The sequence below is a fragment of the Perissodus microlepis genome, chromosome 20 (genome assembly GCF_051167445.1).
Source record: "Perissodus microlepis isolate ML-2025 ecotype Zambia chromosome 20, ASM5116744v1, whole genome shotgun sequence".
NCBI lineage: Eukaryota > Metazoa > Chordata > Actinopteri > Cichliformes > Cichlidae > Perissodus > Perissodus microlepis.
The window spans coordinates 28,394,224-28,420,513 of record NC_140480.1 but is presented as its reverse complement, the minus strand read 5'-3'; the positions used below and the strand labels follow the sequence as shown (position 1 = coordinate 28,420,513).

At 38.5% G+C, this 26,290-nt stretch overlaps 3 protein-coding genes across 4 annotated transcripts; 1 reads left to right on the top strand and 2 right to left on the bottom strand.

The window, feature by feature from the left end:
- Positions 1-1,411: 1,411 nt before the first annotated feature.
- pou6f1 (POU class 6 homeobox 1) lies at positions 1,412-12,115 on the bottom strand. 2 transcript variants are annotated; one of them, XM_084917680.1, is made up of 12 exons: positions 11,357-11,586; positions 10,963-11,055; positions 10,368-10,412; positions 9,838-10,030; positions 9,595-9,731; positions 8,823-9,048; positions 7,056-7,315; positions 6,841-6,969; positions 5,947-6,180; positions 5,671-5,806; positions 5,419-5,587; positions 1,412-3,958 (listed from the first exon to the last, which is right to left on the bottom strand). In XM_084917680.1, the coding sequence occupies exons 1-12, from the start codon at positions 11,471-11,473 to the stop codon at positions 3,613-3,615; spliced, it is 2,085 nt and encodes a 694-aa protein (XP_084773806.1). In that variant the 5' UTR covers positions 11,474-11,586; the 3' UTR covers positions 1,412-3,612. The 2 variants fall into 2 exon arrangements, with proteins under 2 accessions (XP_084773806.1, XP_084773805.1); XM_084917679.1 differs by lacking the exons at positions 10,368-10,412; positions 11,357-11,586 and adding an exon at positions 11,727-12,115.
- Positions 12,116-14,048: 1,933 nt separating this feature from the next.
- dazap2 (DAZ associated protein 2) lies at positions 14,049-19,111 on the top strand. The gene is made up of 4 exons (XM_084917473.1): positions 14,049-14,206; positions 15,698-15,816; positions 15,916-16,164; positions 16,266-19,111. The coding sequence occupies exons 1-4, from the start codon at positions 14,194-14,196 to the stop codon at positions 16,392-16,394; spliced, it is 510 nt and encodes a 169-aa protein (XP_084773599.1). The 5' UTR covers positions 14,049-14,193; the 3' UTR covers positions 16,395-19,111.
- A 1,308-nt stretch (positions 19,112-20,419) lies between these two features.
- Positions 20,420-25,121, bottom strand: LOC146364796 (uncharacterized). Its single transcript, XM_084917474.1, has 6 exons — positions 24,881-25,121; positions 24,485-24,519; positions 23,452-23,511; positions 23,246-23,305; positions 21,352-21,399; positions 20,420-21,251 (listed from the first exon to the last, which is right to left on the bottom strand). Exons 2-6 carry the CDS (start codon positions 24,489-24,491, stop codon positions 21,079-21,081), a joined length of 348 nt encoding a protein of 115 aa, XP_084773600.1. The 5' UTR covers positions 24,492-24,519; positions 24,881-25,121; the 3' UTR covers positions 20,420-21,078.
- Positions 25,122-26,290: the final 1,169 nt, after the last annotated feature.

The following is a 26,290-nucleotide window of genomic DNA, read 5'->3' as shown; positions in this document are numbered from 1 at the left end:
TTCTTTTTCCATAAAGGTCTCCAACCAAGCAAGCTTTAAAACAAAAATCATTAATTAATAATTAATTAAACTAATCAACAAAATTATTTTTAAAAGCGGGAATAAAGGTGGTCACATTCAGTTTGTCAACCTGTCCAACACAGCAAGAATATGTTTATTGAGGCTGTGAACAAAACCTTCACAGAGAATTAAGCTTCTATTGTAACATGTAATCTAAACTTCCTAAATTTTGCCCTTTGTTCACACCATGTTATACCCAAAAAACTAAAATGAATACATAAACTGATAGACTTTAACATCTACTGTAACTATCCATTTTCTATTGTTCAGCCTGTGTCACAGGGATCCAAAGAAAACCTTTTAAAAAAATTGTGTATCTCTGTTGAAAAGCACATTTCATCATTCACGTTCAACTACCTAGAAATAATATGCACTGCTGAAAAAAATAAGGGAACACGCCATTTTCACAGTATAACGCAAATTCAGTTACATTTCAGCCATATAAGTCTGTCAAGAGAGTAAAAACCACTGTGAATCAATTTCACCAAAAGAAAGTCACAACAGGTCCTCTGGACAGACAACAACAAACCAACTCCCCAGAAAATAAATGGTTTAACAGGTGATCTGACCAGTGTCCTCACTGATTTTGGTTTAATTTTGCTTTTTGTCAGTGTCCTGTAGGTATTGTCTTGTTTCTGCAGCCTATTCAAGTTACACAGGTAGTCCAGCTCCTTTAGGATGACACAGCCATCTGTACCACCATAGGAAAGTTTGTTGTTTCCCCATCATAGTCTGAAGAGTGTGGAGGACATAGCTGGAAATGGGCCACTTCACAAGGACAGCTCAGGGCTGAATAAGCACATCAACCCAGCAGCAGGACTGGTATCTGTTCCTTTGGGTGAGGGGGAACAGGAGGAGAACTGCCAGAGCCCTACAAAATGACCTCCAGCAGGGTACTAAGATGTATTTTTCTAAGCAAACTGTCAAAAACACACTGAGTATGGCACAGAGGCCCAATATCCTTCAGTGAGAACCTGTGCTATCAGCCTAGCACCATGCAGCTTAACTGGCATTCACTCGAGAACATCAAAACTCGCAGGTCCGCCACTGGTGCCCTGTTGTCGTTATAATTTAGAGCAAATTCACACTGACCACATGTAATACACATAATAAAGACTGGAGACACTGTACTGAATGTCATGAATTGTGGTATCAGGATGAAATCCTCAGGCCCACTGTGAGACCTTTTGCTGGTGGAGTGGGCCCCGGGCTCCTTCGGGTGCAGGACAATACTCAGCCTTCTGTGACCAGAGTGTGTGGGCAGTTCTTGGAAGATGACTGGCCCACAATGTATATTAATAAAGACACTCTTTTTCTCATTTTTTGAGTCATGTATATCAACAGACAACAATCAGTAAGTAATAAAGATGGGTTTATTTATTTGACAAAAAAAAATTATATATATAAAAAAAAAACAACAGCTTCCAATTTTCTTTTTCCCTTATCCTCCAAAAACACAAAGCTTTATGTTTGTTGTTGAATCAAATTAATATAACTTTCATATCATTAATCTAATTTATCTTATTGGACAACTTATATTAATCAATATGATATATTGCCTTCCCTTTTTGATCACCAAGGAAAACAAAACCTTTGTAATATTTATTACTTTATGGTTAGGTACATGTCCACCGCAACAAAGGCCTTCATACCGTCACTCAAAAGGTAAATATTAACTGGAACATAAAATGTATTATTCGTTTCACAAACTCATAACAGAATAATAATAGCCTTTATACTTTGCAGTATTTGACATTTTATCTGCATAAAAAGGAAGCGAATCTTAATAATAGATGTTGCTTGTCAGGTTGATGGCTGCACTGTTGCCAGTACTGCTACATTTTGCAAAGCTTCCTACTGCTCAAGCACATTAAAAAGCAAAGAGAATTCTTTCAAAATCAAAACTGAAACCTTGATGGTAGATTAACCATTCATAACCCTTCACTGTCACTAAAGTGCAAAGAATCCTTGAAACATCAGTACAGAAGGCGCCAACTGTTTTTTTTGTTTTCTTCCAATCAGAAAGTAGCTTTATACTGCATGTGCAAAGTGTTCACTAAGCGCTTAGGCTGAATATCATAACGCACCAAACCACAAACTGCTTTCCTTCACTGAACAGTTAATTACACACTTTTTTTTAAATTTACTTAATCAATTTGATTGACATTAGGCTTATTAAGAGTGCCCAAAAATGCTACTAATGTTTCAAACGGCATGACACCGCTTTAAATCGACTTCATAATAGACCAATTAAGCTCCCATTTTCCAAATATACTTAATCAAACTCAAGATGAAAAATGTAACAGTCAAAGCAATGAGCAAAGAGAAAGCAAAAGACACTCAGAGTAATATGAGCGCCTAAAAGCCGAATGAAAAAAAGAGTAAAGAAAAAAAAAGTTTAAAAATAGGTCAGACGATCGTGAATTCACATAGAAACGTTATGAGCATTTGCACAATCAGTTAGTCACAAACAAACAAAGCGTCATGAAAAAAAAGACGTTTACACTTGTGGCACCATAGATGACTACTATAATATTAGTTTGATAACTTAACTTGTTACTCATGGACATGGAGCAGTGTCACACACTTCACACAGGTGCAAAAAAGAAAAAAGAAAAAAGAAAAAAAACAACTTACATCCATTAAAGACAGGATGAGCACAGATTTTAAGCTCACCTTTATGATGAGCAACTAAATATATCAAAGTTATGATTGTCCCAAAACACAATCAGGAGTCTGTGACTTTTAGGGCTTATTGGACCTAATAAATCTGATGAAATGAATGTTAATATAGTCTGTAAAGTCTTATAGAAAAAGAAGCTACTTTCAGCCTCTCCTTTACTCACAGGAGGTCACCTAAGCAAGTAGCTCCACGTGTTTGATTTGGATTTTTCATGCTGGATGCCCTTCCGATGCAACCCCAAAGAGATTTGTGTGTCCTCCTTGTGAGGACTCCGGATCTTTCTCCTGTTAGGCAAATGTGTAAACCACTACTCTGCAGAGCCACAGCCTGCAGAGTCCTATGTCAGTCAGTCAACATTGCATTTATGTTCGCAGAGCTGCTCATGCAGGACAAATACTTTCTAGATATAAATTAAAGCAGCTAGAAATTTCACATTATCCATTCTGACCCAAGCATATTCGTATTCAAACATCAAGCCATTGTCGCAGCGTGACATACGTGTAACTAAACTCAATGTGACTTAATACATAACCACTTAACATAAGTCAGAGGGATAGCCTATAAAACCACTTGTATAAAAGTTCATGAACTGTTTTAAATATAACATGTTAATATCACTGTATAAGGTAAGAGGACCATGCAGTTTGACTTAGTATGCACCACACAAAAGTAGTGTAAACAAGTAGAACACAATTATACTTCAGTTTTAGCACTCTTTCAAAAGATCTTTGTAATTTCTTCATTTTCTCAAAAAGTTGCTATTCTTTCAGTCATATTTACAACACAATTCACTTCTGTGCTGCTGAATTACATGTTCAAATTCCCAAAAGGATAAAAGATCGGTTAGAAAATCTCCCAGAATGAGGTCACTACTGAACCTGGAAAACGTTGATCTTGCTTGTGTTTTTCAGTGTCTGTCTCCGGTTGCAGAACCATACACGCACAACCTCTCGGTCATAGTTTAGCTCTCTTGCAATCTCTGTAATCTCCTGTCCTGTTGGCAGAGCATTCTTCTCAAAGTAGGAGTTGAGCACTTCTATTGCCTGAGGTGTGAAACTAGTACGCCTCTTGCGTTTTTTGGAAGGTTCCCCACCGACAAACTCCATCAGATTTTGCTGGCCTTTCTGGTTCCAGTGCTCGGCTTCAGCCAGCCACTTTTCCAACACAGGCTTTAGTTTCTGAGCGCTTTTAGGGGTGATATCCAGCTTTTCAAACCTGCAAAAGAAAAGAAAGTTCAATCTAAACTTTTTCAGAGGGATTAGGGATGCAAGAAATGGCTCAGAGATCATCTGAATGTGCATGCACAAACAAACCACTAAACTGCACATGCCCAAACTAATTAGTATCTCCAAATTAGAGGCCCTAACATGCATTGCCATTATTTCTCAGTGGGATATATATGTAAGCCTGATGATCTGATACAGTAACATTTCAAAGACGTTTGGCTGGTTTCAAATGAAAATAAATGGAGCCATCATCATTAATTATGTATTATATCAACCCCCTGCAACCCATCTGCTGTTATTGAGAATATTAATTTCAATAACAGCAATTTCAATAACATTTTTATCCAATACACAAATTAATTACTGTGATCATCACATCAGTAATGGGAATACGTGGTATGTTACGCAGCTCCACAGTAAACCTGGATGCATGCTTAATGAGCTGTGCATAAGTCCAATTTATGCACAAACAGACCTGTGCCGAAGCAAATGCACAGGTATAATTCAGTTACCTGAAATAATGGCTTTAAGATTTGCAGGGTGTTTGTAGGTTTGTTATTATTCATGTCACATTGGAGCGGTTAATCTTGCTGTGTGAATGATCCCTGTCATTGATTCAGCAGTGATATAAGGTGAAATAAAGTATTTTTACAGTACTCTACAGGGGTAAAATCCAAAGGTAATATATTTGAGGACAAATTAACAAAAGACTTAAAAGCCCTGGAGACAAATTTATGTTTAGGATAATGCCGACTGCAAGCCGAAAAGCCATTACTCAAACATGGCTGAAGAAAGAGTTGTAACTGACGCTGAGAACTGAATAAATGTAATGCAAATTTACTAGGTTCTTGATAACCTTGGTTGACTATATGTACAGTAGTGTTAAAGTCTTTATCTACCCTCATTTTTTTATATTTTGTTAGTAAAATGGAAGAGAGATCCATAAATTAATTTAAACACGTGGAAACAGACAATACGGGTGTAAAAAGAAAACCAAGAAAAATGAGTGTGAGTTGTAACATTGTAATGTCCTGTTCTATTATATCAGAATATAATAGATATATCAGACTGCAGGACTCTCCATTAATATAATTTGTTTTCCTTATTTCTATAACAATAATTATAATACCAAATTATTTTATTACTATTGTTTTTCTTATTTAATGACTGTTGAAAAGCGCGTTGACAGATATACTTGCAACTTTCTAAACAATAAAGTGTGAGCATATATATTAAAAGCAAACTGCTTGTATGTAGTTAGAATATCAGGACTAATTTTACTAAGCGTCTTTGCTTTTCCCTTGTAGTTACATTTTCATTTCTCTTACATAAAAGACAGACGAGTGAGCTGTATAAAATGAAGGCTACAGATGAACTGCAATCACAAGAATTAGAAGTAGAAGAAGAAAAGCATCTGTGTGGAGAGCAACAAAAACAGGAGGGTAATACCTGCAAATGGCAGACTGGCTGTAAGCTGGACCCTCAGTTGCAGTGAGAGCCTGCCCTACTTGTGTCTGAGTAAGCCCCAAGGACAGCCGACGGATCTTGAAATTCTTGGCAAACTCTCGAATTTCCTCCAGATTAATGCCCTCCTCTGTGCTGACTGCCTGCTGGGGTTCTACAATTCAGAAGAATCTAGTTAAAAATATCTACTTACTTAAAACAGATCCATGGCTGGGAAGGAGAAGCAGGTGTACATACTGCTGACAAGCTGGCCCACTTTTGCTGTGTCTCCACAGGTGATGGGAACTGAGGGGGAGAGTGTGGTGGCAGTCTTTAGTACAGTTGGCTGTGGGGCAATGACAACCGGTGACTGGGTGACAGTTGTTACTGAAGCCTGGAGGATTTTTAATTAAAAAAATTGTTAGATTCAATGTGTTATAATCCAATTTTACAAAAACAAATCCCCAACATTTAAATGCTCAACAATATTTTAATTTGTCATAACCTCAAACAGTACTTTTTGTTATTTCCTACCTGTGTGCAAGGTTTGGTAAGTGTTGGAGGAGCTGTGGTTTTAGGCAGAACTGCTGCAGAAGTTGCGACTGCAGCAGGACCATTCCCTACAGTGGCGATGATTTGTCCCTGTGTGTTAAAAAGCAGCTGTGGGGCCACAGTCTGGACCTGGAGACCCTGGAGCGGAAGCGTGGGAGTTGCAGCTCCTCCAGCCAGAGAGGCTGGGTTCACTAAAAGTGGGAGTGTCCCTATGACCTAAAAACATTGTTAAAAATGAAATCCAAACAAACATTTAAATATAAACTTCTCAGCTGATTTTCACTTAAATCCGCTTTTAGGACATTCAGTATCCTGATATGCTCGTGTTTTTGCTACTGGGGAATAAGTACATCCTATTAGAGGTTCTGTCACAGAAGCCTTGTATTTTTCAATATTAAACACTACACAAGTCCAAAAGGCTGCAATAATGGTGGGAGTGAGTAATGAAACTATTTAGAGGTCAAGCAGTTTCAGTTGAAATTGTCTGATGCTCTGCTGCCTTGAAATAGCACTGTGAACTAATGTAAACTGGAGGCTGGAGGCAATTTTTCCATAACAGACATGCATGAAAACAATATAATTGTCTTTGGAATGATTATAGTTCACTATGCATCATTTTAAAAGTTTTGCAAAAGTGTGAGCCACATTAAGTAAGTAAACAACACTGTCTGCCAATCCCTTATTTGTCTCATTTCTCTTTTTAATGGCGTCCAATATGTGCTCTAGTCTGCGTTTTGTCTAGCTCCTACTGCAAGGACAATGGTGTTGCTGCCAGGATTGCTTTCATTTTATTAAAGGCAGTTTCCTGTTAGCTGAAACAATCAAGTAGAGAGAAGACATAATATTATTACAGCAGCAGTATTTTATGGCACTCACCTGGCCCTGGGCATTTGTGATGATCTGACTGGTGATTCCAGCCATGCTGGACATGGCACTGTTAATGATGGGAGTGGATGTAAGGGAACTGAGGAACTGCGGTTGCGCTCCCAAGGAAGCAGCATTGATCTAGGCACAAAGATCATAACATGTTCATTGTGTATTTGAAAGATGACAAATGAAGAATGGTATGAACAGAGGAAGAGATTTCTTACAATAGCGGGGTTAATGGAGAGTCCTGCAGTCTGAAGTGCTGCCACTGACAAGTTGGACGGAGAGATGGTGTTGGTGGCAGTGGTCGTCTGGGCTGTTCCCACCTGAGCAACAGTAATCTGTGCACCGGTTACCTGCGGTGCCTGAGGTGTCACCTGCTGCATGGCTGCTTGCACCTGCTGAATGGGTGCTGACTGAGACTGGAACACCGCCTGTGCATTGGCTTGCAGCTGAGGCTGGACTGAGTTCAGGACAGTTGCAGCTGAGAAAGATATTATGCAACATTCTAATGTTCTGCTAGATAGATAGATAGATAGATAGATAGATAGATAGATAGATAGATAGATAGATAGATAGATAGATAGATAGATAGATAGATAGATAGATAGATAGATAGATAGATAGATAGATAGATAGATAGATAGATAGATAGATAGATAGATAGATAGATAGATAGGATACCCACAGTATAACAAGTAAGTTTGTGGAATTTCTGCCCACCTATATTCCATGATTATCTGCAAGTGGTATAACTGCAAAGATTGACAACCACAGCAGCTCAGCACAAAGTTGTACACAAGGTAAAGTTACAGTGTGCTGAAGCAAATAACCAATAAAGGTAGCCAGCTCTTTGCTGACTCGGTAACTGAAGAACTCCAAACTTCCTCTGACATTAACATCAGCATAGAAACTGTGCGCTTGGAGCATCCATGGCAGGTAGTGCATGTGTAGGTGTGTAGGTAGTGCAGTACTTTTTTACATATACAGTATGTTGGCAAGTCTACAGCTATACTAGCAGCTCTGTGTACTTAGTACAGTCCGATGTAGCAGCTCGTAATGGAAAGTGAAGCCAATGCAAAATTGCCTTTAAATCTGCAGTCTTTCTAGTGGTCAACAGAGGGCGACTGTGCTTGCAAAAATGCATGTAGTTGCATAGGATTTTATGGGAAAACAGCCCTGTCATGATCTATGGCCTTGATTTAGACTTTCCTGATACGTTTCTGGCCTCGATCACCAGATACAAGTCTGTCTGAACACAGCAAGATTATCATTTTATAGATGACATTCCAAAATAGAGTCAAAAAGGAGGATAGAGCAAAGTATGCTTAACTGTATCACTGACAAGTAGTTAACCAATGAGCATGCAGTTTCCACTGGTTTGCATCTTATCTGTATTTGTGATGACTACTTTAAAAAAAAGCTAAGCTTGAGGAAAAGAAAACTTTCAGCTTGATACTTCACAATGACACTACACTGACAAACAGGTGTCCATTTTCTATATACAGTCTACAGTAGCTCGCGGTAACATTTTTACTTGTTGTGGTTTAGTTTTTTGGGGTTAATTGTTTAGTGTTTACCACACCAATTTATAATAGCTGATGGAAAATCTGACCTGAAACATCAATTACACATTTACAAGTATAATAGGAGGACATAGATGTTTATGTCGTTTAGACAGTTTACTTCATCAGATATATTAACTTAGTAATTTCGTTTTATTTCATTCAAAGAGGCTGAAATCACAGTATAGGTCCTTACAGAGCATATTTCATTGAGCTGAAACTCAACAATTCCCTTTAAGCAAGCACTATTATTCTCATATCACAATCAAATGTACAAAAGGTCATAAGATTCAATAAAAAAAGCTGGTGAAGATAACGATGTCTGCATTTGTTGTTGAATTTTTTAATTGTAATCTTGTCAACACAAATGCAGACATATTGAAGATATAGGAGGTCAAATAAAAGCAGACATTCACATTGTTTTACCTTGAAAGCCAGCAAAGGGCAGTTTGAGGAGACTTCCAGCTGGGTTAGCCGCTGTGAAACCAGGGAGAGTAGCTACATTGGTGGTAGGAAGAGTGAGAACAGCCAAACCGCCCTGGCCACCGATGGAACCTGGCATACTGAGAGGAATGAGCAGCGGCTGACCCAGTGACCCCGTCTGTGCCATCATACCAGTCATCAGAGTGGCCAGACTTTCCTGGGTCAGCACCTAGTGAAAAAAATTCCATCAACATTTATGCCTGCGAGGTATTCAATGTGCTTTCAGTGGACTATTTTGTCTCCTTATTATTTTTGCTGTTGTGAAACTACACAGTGAAACTAAATAGTCATAATTCGGTTACTGTGTGGACTGAAAACTCCACTATTAAGCTTTTTTTTTTTAAAAAGCATGTTAGGGGTTTTACTTTTGACTGCTGAAATTGCTGAAAATGTTGTGCTAATAGCCTCAGGCTATGTGTTCAGCAACTTGGATTAAACTTTGCTCATCCTTTTTACTTTCACAATGGCATCGGTATACAACCTCACTAAACCACCTACAATGATTTTTTTAATGTAATAATACTGACACTTGGCTCTCTGGTGAATTCGTTTTCTACAAGAATAATATGTAAAATGAGAAAAATCCAAATGGCTTTCCCACCCACTCTGAGCTCTTTCTACCGACCTTTAAAATCAGACAGCAAAACTACTTTGTTTCTCAGATGGTTAAATATGAATATGAGGTGCAGTGTGTGTGCATCTCAAAAAGTCAGACCTGTGGACAGCCTTGCACAGTGATGGGCATGGCGGCCTGGTGCTGGGGCAGAGACACGCTGATGGGAACAGCAGGGGTCAGAGTTTGGACCGTAGGAGCTGGAGGCTCCACAGACACCACCTGCTGCTCACCCAGCACTGCAGGAGCACAGCCAGAGTTGGTTATTAATTACATTTTAAGTTGTTGTGTTTTTTTTAAATCACACAGATGTTATTAGGAATTCACTGGATGACAATGATTTACCTACACCACCCCCTGTGCTCTGGGGCACTGTGGGGCTGTCCTGGGTGCTGCTGGCATCAGGTTGCTCTCCAGCTTCAGCCACGCCCTCATCAGTTTTGCATTCGCTCTTCCCATCAGCTGCTGAAGAGGCTGAAGACGCATCGACTTCTACTTCTAGCACTCGAATGGTTTCATGGCCAGACATCACAATGACCTGCACAGCGATCAGGATTTAAATCTAAGAGGACTCAAATGCAAAGAAGGCCTCTGCTTTTCTTTAAGTTTGTATTAAAAATGTAATAAAATAGTTATGTGCAATTATTTTATGAAACAACAGGAGATAATTCTCATCTGACCTAGCACCAGAGGGGTGTAAAACAAAAATTCTGTAAATTCAGTATTTCTCCACCTTGTCAATTCCCTCTGGAAGAACTTAGCTGATGACTCATGGTATGCAATAATGACAGACCTAGTGGAGGGGCAGCAAGACAACCTGGGCTGGAGGACAAGGTGCAGAGAGACAATGCAGGAAGAGAGAGGAGGATGCATACCTGGTTGTCTTTGGCAGGGAATTTCAAAGTGCAGGATTTAAATGGCTGAAAAAAGACTTCTGCAGTCAGACAGTGAATGGCTAAGGAGAACAGAGAAGCCGAGCACATGTTAGGACAAAATGAACCAAACAAAAAAACAAAAAAAAAAGAGACATAAATGAAAAGAGCATGAGTACACATAAACAATGATAAGAGCATCAGCCAACAAGCAGTTCAAGCAATGCTTTCTTCAAGGTTGCCTTTGTGCTTCTGTGAAGAGCATTGCTTTTGTTTGCTGACTATGTCTAGACACAATGTTACTAGAGAGAGAAAAACCACAATTAATTATTAAGCATGGCAATTCAAAGACTGTTTCCAACACAAGCATAGGTATTATTAGTCTATAAAACACAAAGGTGCATCAGGATCTCAGTGGTCTGCTGTGTGACTGTTAATCATTCCATTATGAAGTGGCACGCTGGCGCATGGAGGGTGACAGGAGCAAACAGCAGCAAACAAGTCGAAGGCAAAGTTATGTTTAGTTAAGCTCACTGCAAGAGTAGGTTGGGAAGGGGGGGGGGGGTCCACTGCTCCCTAACAAACACATGAGTGTTACCTGCTCATTGACAGTAAGTGGGGCATCTTTGGCAGGCAGATCCTGGGAGTTCATGGCTTGCTGCACCACCACAATCACTGTCTTCCTGGCATTCTGGGTTAACAAAAAAGGGGAAAAAAGTGATTTAAAAAATGTAGAACCATTTTAGAAATTAAAATATGTATCAAGTTTCCCGGATAAGCCCACAGTGTCTGCACTTTAATGACAAACCCAGCTTAAACAGAACCAAATGCAGAGGACAGGGTTTTTTTTTTCTTTCTTTTCAATTCATTGCTATTATAGTCATTGCACGAGTAGACTATTTGAAAGGGGCCTGTAAACAGGCCATACTGTTTTGCACTTAAGCAGCAGAAAACGTGATCAAACACGCTGGTCGTGGACGTTAAGTGGTTACGCGTCCACCACGGATCACAAAAAGACTCGAGACGGTGCGTTTCCTGCTGCAATGCCCCGTTAGATATGAGGATCTGTCAAAAACTTCAGCGGGTGTTGATGGGCTCCCCACCCCCATCCTGGCCAATAAAAGTCTCGCCGCGTCGGCCACTTTTGAGGACAAGCAGCAAGCACGGAGCACAGGCGACGGAAATCATCTCGATCCGTGCCAAGAGACCGAATATTATGTATTTCCCTCTCTTTATCATAAATATATAAATTATGCTAATTACGAACATTGCATATTAACCAAAACTCATTTCCTCTCGCCATTTCGCTGCTATGCGCGAAGCGCAAGCCAGAATACGGTCCGGTTATTATATTCAACTTACCGCGTATATGCAGCTTATTTTCTGTAATCCCCGGCTCTTAAAAAGGTCCTTGTCACAGTTTGTTTCAGTCACACATAATTAAAAATTCATCTCAGCTCCCAGACAGGCGCTGTGACTGCACACAAAAGAGGTATTTGCATTGATAAGGAGGCTTGCAATGTTAGGATCTCCTGTCTCTTAATATTTAATGACGATGCCCTTTCTGCAACAGTTCAGATAATCAAAAATCCTTGAGGTGTCTCACAGAATCCTGTTTGAGCTGTAAAGTCGGACAAAATTGCTACAAAATTGGCCTTTTGCACTACGTCATGAACATAATTTATGCAAGAAAAAATCTTGCATTGAAAAATGTCTGCCTCGACTTGAGAGGTGCCATGGTTCTCTTAAAGGGGAAGTAGCGCACACAAAGACGAGCAATGGAGACGCTTTCATGAAACACTGTGCCGATACGTTTCAATTTCCCAACACCGTTGTTTGTCTGTAATATCACGATATTCGCATCGTTTTTGCGTTTATGTGAACGAGAATTAAATTATTTAATATAGCAGAAATAATTATGGAGACTTGTGGGCTTTCTTCTTAAAATGACGTAGATATGTTTTTTGTGGTTGCTCTATATGTGTTTCTCACTGGATTAAAACATTTCTGACTGATGATTGTCATAGCATATTTTTTAAATGGGAAGATAATATATAACCTTTGATCATGGTGTAGACAGTCGTGCTATTTTGAATAATCCCGTGTTAATTCTGAATGTGATACATAAGAAATGAATGTGTAGTTCCGAGATCAAAGGTCATCATTTAGTTGATGAATAAATTAGTTGACTCACACAAAACTAACCATTTTAATAATGTTAATTTTTTAGGTAACCCATCAGAATAAAAAAATGCCAAAAATTAATATTTTTTATCGGCTTGGTTTGCCATCCCAATGATTTTCGGGAGTTTTACTGACTGAGATTAATTGTATACATACACACATACTCAGAAGGCTAATCGGGACAGAGTGGAGACACCTGGGGAAAACAAGCTAAGGGTGCAGATAATCAAGATCACTAGACAGGGGAGGAAATAAAACTTAAAATAATACCTAAAAGACAACTAAATATAAAAGTAAAACAGGATATAACTGATAAGAGTTAATTAGTAAGCAAGTTTTAGTAAACACTCTACACAAGAGAGCCTGTGTAGAGTGTTTCATGTTTATGAGCTATTCATGTTCATAAACATGAACATTATTCATGTTCATGTTTATGAACATGAATAGCTGAAATGACCTTAACATAATTGATTTATTAATTTTTGTTGATTTGTTGATGTCTTTATCTGGACCAAATTGTATATGAGGATGCTGTATAGGACGTGCAAGAGTATATTAAGGACACGCAAGAAAATAGCAATGATGGTGTTATAATATTGTATATTTCTGTTATATTTTACTGGCCCTAAAGTACATATGTCAAACCCAAGGTCCAGGGCCCTTTGCAAATTGTGCCCAGCAATAAATGTAGGTTAACCTGCATAAATGTCTATGTCCATATATTTTCTTACTAGAAGGCAGTTTACATGTGGTACATGTGAACTCCCCAAAGATCTTTTTATTTTTATTATTGTTGTGATTGATTAAACAATATAAAAACGAGGTAAATAGCATGAAATTCTGCTGATTTTTTTGAGGCCTTCATGCGGACCGAATTGTGTGTGATATTACTGTATGGGACATGCACCAGCATTATCCAGGATAATTTTATGGTAGGATTGATTGTATGGCAAGAGTGACAGATGGGTTCAAGGTCAGGGTAGGATTACATCAGGGATGTATCAGGGAAAATGGTTCATGTGTTTAAATACCTTGAGTCAACCATCCAAAACAATGCAGTGCAGTGCAGAGGTGAAGAAAAGAGTGCAGGTAGGGTGGAGTGGGTGGTTTGTAAGCTGCCAAGCAGGAGGAAAAGAGGAAGACCACAGCGGAGAGTCATAGATGTAGTGAAGCAGGACATTCAGAGGGTTGGTGTAACAGAGGAGGATGGCAGGGACATGGTGAGATGGGGGCAGATAAGGTGGTGTCCAGCTCGTACATCGAGTAGCCCGAAGATGAAAAAGAAGAAGAAGCAACTAGGTATGCATGACCCTTGATGTGAGCCCAACTTTATCAGTGTGGGCTTTATTAAAAGTATATTTGACGCCCTCTGCCTTAAAACCAAGACAATCCTTTTTTCCTTCCAGCTGGCGGCTAACCTCTGCTCCATTTCTACCAGTAGGGGGCGCGGGCGTGCACGTAAAACCGTGCGTGCAACCGCAGATAGATAGAGAACGGGTGACGTCACCACTTCCACAACAACAAGAAGCTGAAAAACAAGGAAGTGGACGATTGTGTGAAGCCGTGACCTGAACTAAGGCCGTGAGAAGATACGCAGAGCTCCGTTTAACCTGATATTCTTCAGCCTCTGAATTATAACACGACAATGAACAACAAAGGTATTTCTCCAGACCTCGTTTAGGTAATTAGTCAGCTGTTCGCTATACGACGCTGACGTGATTAACTAGAGACGAAGAGCTGCCGTTATGGCTTTCCGAAGCGGACTTCACGTTTAGCCACGTACATAACAATAACCCGACGCTTCCTGGGTAACAGTGTGGCTCCTACTCTGAACCAAGGCGGCTATATTGTTAGTAGTGAAGCAGTTTACAGTGAAATCTTACATTTACTGTCTCTCTATATTCGTATACCATTAGTGGGCAGGTCACATGTTTTCTAGGCAGCTAATATCTCTGTAGACAGGCACATTTTAAAGGCACAGCTGACGTGACTCTTTCCTTCTCTTTTGTAGGACCCATCATACAAATATAATCTGTGAGGCTCATTTTAGTAATATTTGTTTTCTTTTGTTGTCAATTTACGTATTATATCCTCATATATTATTTGACTATTTTATTTAAACACACTCATTTCTTTTGTCCCCAGTTTCGTTCGTATCTGTACATTTTAACTCTTTAGCTTTTTGATGGTTATGATTGTAGTTGACTAAAAAGATGTATCGGCCATCTGTATCGAGGAAATAATATGTAACTGTGTAATTTAAGAGGAGAACGATATCGACATCGGGGGATAGGAGGATTTCTTTTTTTTTTTCTTTGTCCAGAAAAGTTACAAAAATAACAACAACGATAAAAGCAAAATAAATAAATAAATTCCAGTCAGACAGGTTTTTATTTTCCGTGTTTGCGTTTGTATTGGCCTAGAGTTTCACAACAGACATACATAAAGTATTTTTAATTTGCCTATTATTGCCTTAGTTACATTTTCGGTTTAAGAAGAGCAGTAAGTATGAAAAAAAATATCCGCCAGTCACACTTGTTAAGTTAAAACTGGAGAAGTGCAGTTCTTACTTTTAAATATTATTTTGCATATCAGAATTAATTAATTCCCTATTGATTTACTAATTGATCACTTGTAGTGCCCCCCCCCCCCCCCCCTTTTCTTAAAATGGGGTTATTTTTTTTCCTTTTCTTATAATAGTAATAATAAAACAAATTTTACTTAACATAACTTGTGTGTAGCCAAGAAACCCTGAATCTTATTTTTTTATATATTCATTTTTCTCCTGTGTACTGTGAGTTGTTATAATCTGCTCCCGAAGAAACAGTTTGTGGGGGGTTTGTTTTGTTTTTTGTGGTTTTCTGTGATTATGAATATGTAACTATTGGGAAAAATATATATTTGGGGAAATTTACATCTTACTAATAGGCTCTCAGAAGCCATCTTCAAGTTCACTGGACAATGGACATTGACCCCATAAGCAAAATTGAATGTGTTGCATTCCTCTATTGTCCACATTTAAACAAAATGACATTTTTATTACAGTAGAAAATGTATTAATACCACTAGGCACGACAGAGGAATGTTTGGTCCCTAAGAGTTTTGTCCTTTCTTAATTATTTCCTTTAATGTAAAATCTTTTATTGCAGGTTCATATCCACAGCAGGCTGTGTACCCTCAGCAGAGCACTGCGCCTGTATACCCTCCTGCTATGCAAATGTCTCCTCAGGCACCTCCTTACACAGACACACCACCTGCATATTCTGAGGTAACCAATCCGTATTTAAGTCAAATGATGAGCAGAGTTAAAACTCGCACTTACATTTATAAACAAAAGAAAAATCTGTTTTCCGTTCTGTGTCTCCAGATATACCAGCCCAGATATGTGCTTCCACCTCAGGTGCCTGGTCAGGTGCCTCAGATGTCCTCTCCCTATCCTGGTGCTCAGGTGTATATGCCCATGCAGCCACATATGCCAGTTGGGCCAGTGGGCCAGAATGTCCCCATGGCTTATTATCCAATGGGAGCAGTCTACCCGCATGGTTCAACTGTGATGGTGGAGGGCGGCTATGATGCTGGTGCTCGCTTCACGGCCGGCAGCAGTGTTTCCATCCCAGTGAGTGTCCATCCCAAGAAGTCATATCCACCTTAGATGAGATGCACTTTAAAATGAGGAACTCTTTAACTGTGTTTGTGCTTGTTTCTTTCCTTTGCTAGCCCCCACCTCCTGGACACCCCCCTAATGCCGCTCAGCTGGCTGCCATGCAAGGTGCCAATGTTGTAATGACACAGCGCAAGAATAACTTCTTCCTGGGTGGATCCAGTGGAGGTTATACCATCTGGTAACAGCAGCTCCTTCTTCATGCCTAAACCATGTCCCCATCCCAGATGATGCCCCAGTTCTTCCCCATCCCATATGCCTCCCTCTTCAGGCTGCTTGGCCATGCCACAATACTGATATCACCTAATGGAATGTAATATTTTAGAGCCCTTGTGAAAGGTACAGTACTCCACTTCTGACCTAGAGATGAAATGATAAACTCCATTGCCTGAAGAGGACAAGTGAAAATTGTAATGTTACAGAATCCATTCCATAGTTCTTCATTGGGTCTAACCTCTTTGGTCATTCCAGATCTGACCTCTTTCAGGCATCTTTATTTGTCAACAAGATCTTCTCTTCTTTGATTGAATGGTTGCAAATTACACTGAGATGTTCTTGTACTCCTGTAAAAATACTTAAATGAAATATTGAAATATCAGACCCGCATAAATATAGTTTAGCTGCTTTATGGTGAAAGTGAAACGCAGTTACAAAGTTGCAGTAAAAAAGAAAAAAAAACATCCACTTGTCTTTTTTTGAAACTTTTAGTGTAGTTCAATTAATAGGTGTCTAGTAGTTCCATGTAAGTACCAGTATGATTATGAGAAATTACATCTCAACTATTTAAAAAAAAAAAAGAAGAAAAAAAAAGTCAGCATCCTGGATGCTTTTAGCTAGAAATGTCTTGTCTTTTGCACAGTATCCAAAATACCACGGAAAATTTGTTGCACAGTGAACTTTCTGAGAGATTGTTCTATTTAAATCACATGTAAATTAAAGAAATTAAAGCAAAAAGAATAAAAAAATCAAAAGATTTACTGCAATATGAAAGTGGTTTACTGTACCTTGTTGGGCAACTTGTAGATGAACATAGTCAAGTGCCAAAGAGCACTGGGGATAGCCCTAAATTTAAGCAAATTAACTTCAGTAAACTTAAAGGAAAGAAAAATTAAAGTAAATCCAAATAGAAAGATGGATGGGAAGGGGTGGTTGGTGTAACATTTTAGCTTTTTTGTCTCTTGTTTCTATTTCACAGTCGGATACCCAGAGTTTATACACTAAATGTTTTATTGTACAGATTTAAACTACTTTTCATTATTTCCTTTTCACGCAGTATATCTTAGATCATCAAGTATTTATTCTCCACAGAAAAATGTCACCTTTTGTGATAGCATTCATTTCTAGGTAACATTTTCAGCAAAATTACTGAGACTTATATTTCAGTGTTTCTTTACTTTTCCACATTTAAGTGACTTACGCAAGTAGTTAGGCTAATAAATTTGTTAGTATAACCAATGAGCTGGTTGTACCAAAGATCTGGTCTACAATGCACTTATGTTTGGTTGTGACGTCATATTTGAAATGTCACAATTTAAAAACAAACTTTTCCTTGGACAAGAATTTGTGACACTGTTGGCCATTGGAACCTTTGGTCTGATGTGACTGCAATTGTTAGTTAATGTGGGTAAACTGCATCTTTAAGTTGCTGCATACTTTTGCACCTTTGCTATGTAAAAGTTAGATTAAAGTACTTTTTATCTGAAATGCACTGCTAAGCAAAACGGAGGAGTTGCAGACAAGGGGCTCTTCTTCTTCTTCTTCTTCCTCTTTAAATCAGTTTTCATGGTTTTAAGAAAGCTGTGATGTTTTGGGGATTTTTTTATTTTATTTTTTGTGTGGGTGGGTTTTTGGGGTTTTTTTTAGAACTTTTCACATTTTAAAATTCATCCAGTCTAAACAATTTTAAAACTTTTGACATGTCACATTGTTTAGTTGCCTGCACGTGTATGCAAACCTTTTGGAAAGAGGCTAAATGACTGTCGGCATAATGTTTAATTTCCAGGATTTTTTTTTTTTTTTTTTTTTTTTTTTTTTTTTTTAATTTAATGCTGTTTAAACTCGTTTCCTTAGGGTCGTTACATATTACATAATCTGGCAAACTGAAAGAAGACTGCTAAACATAGGCAAGTTGCCTGTATGGATACTATCAGCTAATATTTGTAGACTTGTTCATTTGTGTCAAGCGTCAATGTGTCACTGGGTATCCGACATAGCATATCAAGTTTTAACAGCTGTGGCCGCCAGAAAACAAAACCTGTTTTCTTGTCAACCAACATTTAGTGTTTTCAAGTGTTATTTAAGTCAGAAGAATCATCTGTCTGGAAACCTGCATCACTCTTCTAATAAACCTCTCCTCCGCAGCTCATACATAAAGCTGCAGCACCAGATGTGACAGTCATCTCCATGTCCATTTATTTACCCGCTCATGCTGTCATTTCATACAGCTTCATTGGAAAAGGAGGCCACAGCTATCAAAACTTAGAAACTGTACAAACGTTATCTTTTTTTCCCATCTATGCTCTGATTGTTTGTAAAGCAGCATAACGGTGGCTTTGTCCCAGCAATATGAAGTACTGTAATTTACAGCTGACCAGTAGATGCTATGCCAACCACAGCCAGCAAAAGGAGCACTCTTTGTTGAAGGATTATGGACATTTATAGTTCAGGGATTCTCTTTACAATATTTTCTAAAATAGATGTATGTACTAAAGTGATGTGATGGACTTTGGTACACATTCTATCTTTTAAGATTACTAAAGGAGATGAGTGTCACTACAGTTTGCTGAGACATGTCAAAGATGGAATACTTTGAAAAAAGAACTTAGGTGCACTTAACTTTTTTATACTAAACTTAAAATTTAAAATGTAAGTTTAGAATAAAGGTTATTTTGGAAATTTGAAACATAGCGAAGTCTTCCTTTTGTGCATCAGTCACTCAATTTTCTGAATCGAAGCAGACTAAGCAGAGTATTCCAGATGTTCTTCTCCCCGCAACATTTTTCACTTCATCTTGAGAGATCCCAACATGTTCCCAGATCAGGTGAGATGTATTTTCTCTCTAGTGTATTATGGGTCTCCTACCAGCTGGACGTACCAGGAAATCCTCCAAAGCAAGGTGCCCAGGAAGCATCCAATTAGGTGTTGCGATCAACTCACTCTAGTATAAGTTTGGATGTCTGAGCTTCTGATCTTATGTCCAGGACCAGGCACCCTGCATAGGATATTTGATTCAGCCATGTGTCCACAACCTCATTCCTTCTTTTGATACCCAGAGCTAATGGCCATAGGCTCAGCTGTCCTCATCATAATGGTATGGCGTACTACCTGTATTACTGCTGATGCTGCACTGATCCACCTGTCCATCTCATGCTCCATTTTACATTACACACTAACAAGATCCCAGAATACTTAAACTCCCAAACCAAAATGAAGCAAATCCACTGTTTTCAGTTCATTGTTCTTACAAATTTATGATGCATTACAACATCAGGCCAAGTAATTATTTCTGTCCTATAAGAATGGAAAATATTGCGATTCTGGTTATTGTAAATTAAGAAATACGTCTGTGAAGGTTCTCAGTCATCCAGGTCATCGTCGTCTAAGAAGCTTAGGAAGAAAAGTGTCTGGACTTCTTTAAGTTGCTTGAAAACGTTTCACCTCTCATCCAAGAAGCTTCTTCAATTCTAGGGTCAAATGGTGGCGAGTCCCAGATTTAAGCCCTATGGGGGTGTTCCCCCAACAGGGACATGGACCCCCTGTTGATCCTCTTCCTAATCAAACGAGACAAGGTGTGAAAACGGGTGTAGGTCACAATCAGCCAAGGTAAGGTTTCGGGTAAACCCGCTGTGAAACCTAGCCCCACCCTATCATGTGATTTCCCGAGGTCAAAAGGCCCAGGATATGAATGGGCGTTAAGGCGTCTGGGAAGGGATGTCAAAACTGGATTACAGGTGGCAGACAGACAGTGTCGTAAACCACCCTCTCTGTTCAAAGATGGTCGCTCACAAGGGACATAGATGGCTTGTAAATTAAGGAATTTCTTTCAAGACTAAACAGCATCACAACATATTGGTTTGAGCAGGTTTTACTTTACATTGGATGTAGCCAAGTGTACCTATTCAGTCTAATGTGCAGTGTGCTAGTGCATTGTCTGCAATGTCAGACTGGGGGCAGCAATGCATTAAAACATTCACACACCGTCACACGGTAATAACACTCGTCCAAAAACAAGTTTAATTGACTTCCACATTTATCATAAATAAGGAAGTAACCAGCAACCATTTCAGGTATACAAAACACAACCAAGAACAAGAAATATTGTGTAGCTGTCCTGTTCTATTAAAAGATAACCACTTTCTTTGACCAGCTTATAATAAAAGAATTGCATAAAAAAAGTATTTCTTAAAAGCAAATGACTATGAAAGTAACAGCCCATAATAGCACCAGAAATCATCTTAAACATGGTTAGTTTGGGAAAAGTATGGTAACTAACTGAAATGGCAAATAAAGAGAAATTTAAATGTGGATGATAAATATTACATTCAAGGCGCTCCTTTGATTTGACTGTTTTGCATTTACTGATCATGTAACTATTTTGTGCTTAGCTCTGCTAACCTGTGCACAACTTCAGCTTTCACCTCCTTCAGCCAATCAACATTCACCCCCACAGTGGTACTCTTTTCTTTGGTTTCACTTGCATTTTTAAAGAAAAATATCTTCAACAAGGCTTTTTTTTTTCTCTGCACAGTGTGCTGCCAGTAACGGGTTTCCCTCAAAACACACATGCAAGGAAATAGTTTTCCTTCTTATCACACTTCCACAGATCATTTTCTTAAGCTCAACTAACTCGCTATAAGTCTTCCACCAGGTTCATATAAAGTATTCCTTTTTTTCGGGTGCAGGCTTGTTATTGTCCTCTTCATCAGGGTCCTCTCCTGGAGCCAGCTCCCCTGTCGTCCTGTAGTCCCCTCTGTTGTGGTACAGATACCGGCAGAGCACAACGCTCAAAGCAGCTAGTGTCAGCAGAATGAGAATAACAACAACTGGGGGGGAAAAAGGCAGGTTTAGAAGACACTTTGAACTGCAGCAAAAAAAAAAAAGAAGAAGAAGAAATAAATCTCAAGATAAAGTGCAAACAGTTACCTGCAATAACTGCAGAGTCTGAACTTGTGGGAGCAACTGTTGTTAACACTGAGGGAAAGAAAATAGAACATTTAAAAAGAGTTTACCAAGTACTCTGAAAATCAAATGTACAATAGTAAATACCAAAATAAATACAATTCAACAAATTAATGCTACTAAAGGAATAAAAGTACAACAGAAATACACAAAACTTGAAAAAAAGGATAAACAAATGCTTAAAGAAGTGTTATAAAAAGCTGCCACACAAAGTCTACAAAAATGTATTTTCAGAAGTGATCTAAGAAGTCAAGAGACCCCTAAAGCACCGTCAAAAATAGAAAAATAAGCAAGTATGTAATAAGTTACATCTGCTTTCATTTCTAAGGATTTACGAATCAGTACATGAAACACTATGTAGTCCTTACAAGATCTTTAAAAACAACCTGTGAAGAACAACACATGACATGTTACACCGTGTCAGCATTTAGCATAAACTGAGCCAAAATGCAGAAGCAGTATGTGGAAGAACTAATTATATGCCATGCGTGATTCATCGGTTTGTGGAACAAACTTTGGCAACAATAAGCAATTATTTTTTGTTTCACTGTCATTATCTCACTTTTGGCACAGTGTTGCTTCAGTCCAGTGTTGGGGGTCTCTTAGGGTCCCACCATAGCGTTTCATTTGGGTCGAGGTCTGGACTTTGACTGGGCCACTGCAACACCTTGAATCTTTTCTCTTTCAGCTATTTCTTTTGTAGATTTGCTCCTGTGCTTAGGATTATTGTCCTGTCGCATGGCCCATTTTTGGCCAAACTTTAGCTGTCGGACAGATGGGCCCAGATCCTGTGGCTGTGTAACAAAACCAAATCATCACCCCCTCCACCACCGTGCTTTACAGCTGGTATGAGGTGTTTGGGCTGATATACTGTGTTTAGTTTTCACCAAACATGGTGCTCTGCATTATGGTCAAACATACTCAGCGTGGTCTTGTCTATCTAGAAGGACACCATTTCAAAATGATATGGGGTTTGTTGAGAACTTTGCAAACCTAAGCTGTGCTGCCATATTTGTTTAGAGAAAAAAGGCTTTCTCCTGGCAAAACTTTCAAAGAAGTCATACTTGTTCAGTCTTTTTCTAATTGTACTTTCATTAACTTTAAGGTGCTAACTGGGGCCTGTAGAATCTGGTTTGTTTTCTGTAGGTTCTCTAATTATTGCACAGTATGACGGTGAATTTGGTGGGATGTCAACTCCTGAGAAGATTGGCAGCTGTCCCCACACACTTGCACACACACCTGAATGCTCCAGACAGCAAGCTACCAAAACATATGTGTTTATATATGTGTCTAGACTTGCTGATGATCAGTTCATTAAGCTGCATTGTCTTCATCAATTTTGGAACAGCCAGTAAAGCCATATTGGAGGACCTAAGGTCCAGAACTGGCTAATGCAGAGTAAAATCTATGCATTTTGGGACCAATAAGAGACATGTTAAAAAGGATCAGTAAAATCCTAAAACCAATTCTAAAGTATACAGACAACCCAGGAGATTTTTTTTCCCCTTCGGTTTTGAGAGAATGGATTTTTATTTGAAAGAAGCAGAATTGGACAGCTTTTTTTATGTGTTGTTTAAAGGTTGGGAGGGATTCAAACTGCAATAATTTCACGCTGAAGGCATCAAATTAGCAGACAAGGAACCTAGGGCACTTTCAAAATGATTTGTACTACTGAACAGTTCGATTCTTGATTTTGAAGTATTTAGTTGAAGAAAAAAGTCGCACAACAAGAGCTAAGTAGACGTGCATCACCAGGATATACTTCTACTTTGAGTAAATGTTGCCATTTGTAATGCTGTGAGTTCAGAAAGAGACAACTAGTAAAGGAAAACATAAAACAAAAAGCTTTCGAGCATACCCTGAACGGTAGTGGATTCTGGTTGTGTGGGAAATGATTCAACAAGTGCCACATCTGGGGCTGAAAAAAATGGGGGAAGAAAAAAATAAATAAACATTATTTATTAAAATAAGAAAAACTATAACTAAAGGTCACAATATCAGAACATTTGTTGGTTGTGTCTAAGCAAAGTAAAAACAATCGTAGTGAAAGACAAATGTACTTACACACTTTATTGCTTTTATATGTGGTGGTAAAGGCTGTTGTCAAATTCTCGCTATCTGTATCTGGAAGATAAAAAAAAGCATGTTAAAAATGTCACAGTGCTCTATCTTCAGCTCCCAGTCTGCTGAGAGGGGCTTGTGTAACACCACAGCTGCTGGCTGAGGAGGGAATATTCACTGTTGAGACACAGTAATCTGATTATTATTAAGGGCTGGGACTGAAACAAACCTGTCCAACTCCTATTTTTCTGAATAGCTGTGATGCAATGGTATTAGTCAGAGCACGGAAAAGAGAAACACATTACTAGTAACTGTAATATAAAAACTCAGAGCTGCAATAATCACAGATTTAACAGAAACAGCAAAAATGCCATCGCTTTGGGCCTTTTTTTCCCTTTCTGAGCTTTGCATTGCAGCAAATTTACATTTTGTGGTTAAAGCAAGACAAATAAAGATGTCATTTTGGGTTCTATGTTATTACAGACTTATAGGGAGCTTTAATCAATAAAAGTTTATAGTACCTTTGAGAATGGTCAGTAATAAAAACATAAAACAGACATATATGGATTTTTATATCTTGTAAAAAAGAAAATACAAAGAAACTATTAAATGCAGCTTTACTATATAGTTATTTCAATAATATTTTCACATTTAAAGAAGACTTTTTAAATTCCCATTACACATGGTTTGTTTCATTCAACAAGTCAAAACTGAACACAGAGGATTTACAATATAGTGTAATATAAGACCAGGAAAAGGAAAGCAATCTTGTATTTATTTACTTAAATAATCAATTTACATAATGGCTACAAACTAACTTTCACTGAAGTGATCGGTTAATCGACCAGAGTGGAAGCTCTACGATGGTCAAGTTGAAATGTTATCCAACAAGAACTACTCGAGTAAAAGTAGATTGAAACTTTACTTCTCCAAAACGCAACAATATATCAAACTGTCAGATGACACCTGTAACAAAACAGGAAGAAAACAATAAAAGTCTATATAGTACAAAAAGAAAAAAAAAGAAAGAGCTTACGATTCATGGTTGGTTATTGTTCTCACCGGTTATACCTGAAAGAAAAACACAAACTGTAAAAACAGACAACGAGCTCATGGTGATTTCCGCTCAGAGCTTTTCCAACATGTTGATGTGAATCTGTCACACATGTTTTCTCAAACCGGCCAACACCTCGTTCCTCGGCTTTGTTACCAACGCGTTTCGCAGCCCAGCTGTCTTTTTTTATCACAGTCAACCATCTGACTATTTTTTAAGGAGCCCTCAACTGAAAATGTACTGGTACAAATCCACCTGAAGCCCGGGGCAAAAACCGACGAGTGAGTAACACACACACTTCCAGAAGAAGTTTCTACACTTCTCAAACTCGAGCTGATCAATCAGGCATTGTTCATCGCAGCTGTTGAGTGAGCTTACCTGTCTGGGCGCAGCGCAGCGGAGGAGCGCGTCACAAAACCGGACAAATTCACTGAGTTTCCCCCCCTCCTGGGAGAGCTTTTATGGTGGAGAAAACTAACGCCCACTGCCTTTTTTAAGTCTGGTAATCTAACCGGCGTGCGGCTCTGGTAAGGGGTCTGAATCTGCGTCTGTTGAATACAGTTAACTAGTCACAGTTTTCCTTCCAGCACTCGTGAGTCATAAAGCACACGAGCTCAGTTTCCGCCTCGCCTCCCTTTCCTCCATGTCAAAGATCGTCTCTCATCAAGATGTATCACTTCCACCGCGAACCCCTTTAATAAGGGTAAACCGATGATAATGATGACTAATTACTATGGTTAATAATAATTCCTTATGCAATGGGTTACATATGTCATTAGATATGAATTATATACAGCATAGGTTTGTGTAGGGTGTCACAGATGAGAAGATATTTGGTTTAGTGTACGCGTTGACTCGTGGTATTTGAACGTAAACCACAATCCTTTGCTAACCCAACCAAAGAGTAAGTGAAAACAGAGTAAACAGTGAGTAGGAAAGGACACAAACCAGCTCTCCAGGTTTACGTGTTTGATTTGCAGCTTCAGTCGCCTCCCCACCTGCCTACTTCACACTCCTTGCAAACAAGATTTATGAGCATTAGTTTCAACTTAATAGCTAGCCACGCCTGTAATGTTTATGGCTGCATTATGGTATGTATTAATCATTTACAAAGACTTTATAAATGACACACTATGACATTATCAAGTGTTTTAACTTTGCAGACAGTGTTCTAGTACATAGCAAACAATCAGAAAATAACTAATAGTTGAAATAAATTTACCTATTTAATTATTACAATGGTATTATAAACTATTACCTGTTGAAATACATTTGGGTCATTATTATTATTATTAGTAGTAGTAGTAGTAGTATTTAACATTGTTTTAATTCTTAAAGAATGCCAGAACATACATCGATTAAGTGAAGTAAAAAAAAAATTCTTATGACAAAATGTATTCTAAAAATATTTTACTAATCCTGAACATAATTTTACTTGTGACAAAGATGGCCCTGGTTAGCTGGCCCTAGTGTAGAAATCTATGTAATACAGAATCCTAGTTATGTCTGGGGTTCTTTATTACATAGGTGTAGGTGTATCTCCTTAAAGCAATTTTATTTTACATTATGCATAAATATGGAGGACTGAGTCATGACAGATTATTTAAATATGTGACAAAGTTCACATTGTTTGCACATACAGCAGGAACAATCTTAAGCCGAAATAGCCAGATTGAAAACCTCTGTAGATGTAGTTGCGCTTGGTAAGCCTTCTTACACGTAAGCATTCATTTGTCATGTGTAACGGTCACCAGTAAAATCCAGTAAGTAAGTTAGCAGCTGTCTAAC

What these genes read in the sequence shown, in the direction of transcription:
- pou6f1 (XM_084917680.1), bottom strand. Translation starts at nt 11,473, where the DNA reads ATGGGGGTGGGGAGCCCATCAACACCCGCTGAAGTTTTTGACAGATCC. An exon ending in GAGCACAGGGGGTGGTGTAG is followed by an intron (nt 9,732 to 9,837) that starts GTAAATCATTGT and finishes GTGCTCCTGCAG; the next exon opens with TGCTGGGTGAGCAGCAGGTG. An exon ending in TCACAAATGCCCAGGGCCAG is followed by an intron (nt 6,181 to 6,840) that starts GTGAGTGCCATA and finishes CAATGTTTTTAG; the next exon opens with GTCATAGGGACACTCCCACT.
- LOC146364796 (XM_084917474.1), bottom strand. An exon ending in ATATAAAAGCAATAAAGTGT is followed by an intron (nt 23,306 to 23,451) that starts GTAAGTACATTT and finishes CATTTTTTTCAG; the next exon opens with CCCCAGATGTGGCACTTGTT. An exon ending in AGACTCTGCAGTTATTGCAG is followed by an intron (nt 21,252 to 21,351) that starts GTAACTGTTTGC and finishes TTTCCCCCCCAG; the next exon opens with TTGTTGTTATTCTCATTCTG.
- dazap2 (XM_084917473.1), top strand. An exon ending in CACCACCTGCATATTCTGAG is followed by an intron (nt 15,817 to 15,915) that starts GTAACCAATCCG and finishes CTGTGTCTCCAG; the next exon opens with ATATACCAGCCCAGATATGT. An exon ending in GCAGCAGTGTTTCCATCCCA is followed by an intron (nt 16,165 to 16,265) that starts GTGAGTGTCCAT and finishes TTCCTTTGCTAG; the next exon opens with CCCCCACCTCCTGGACACCC.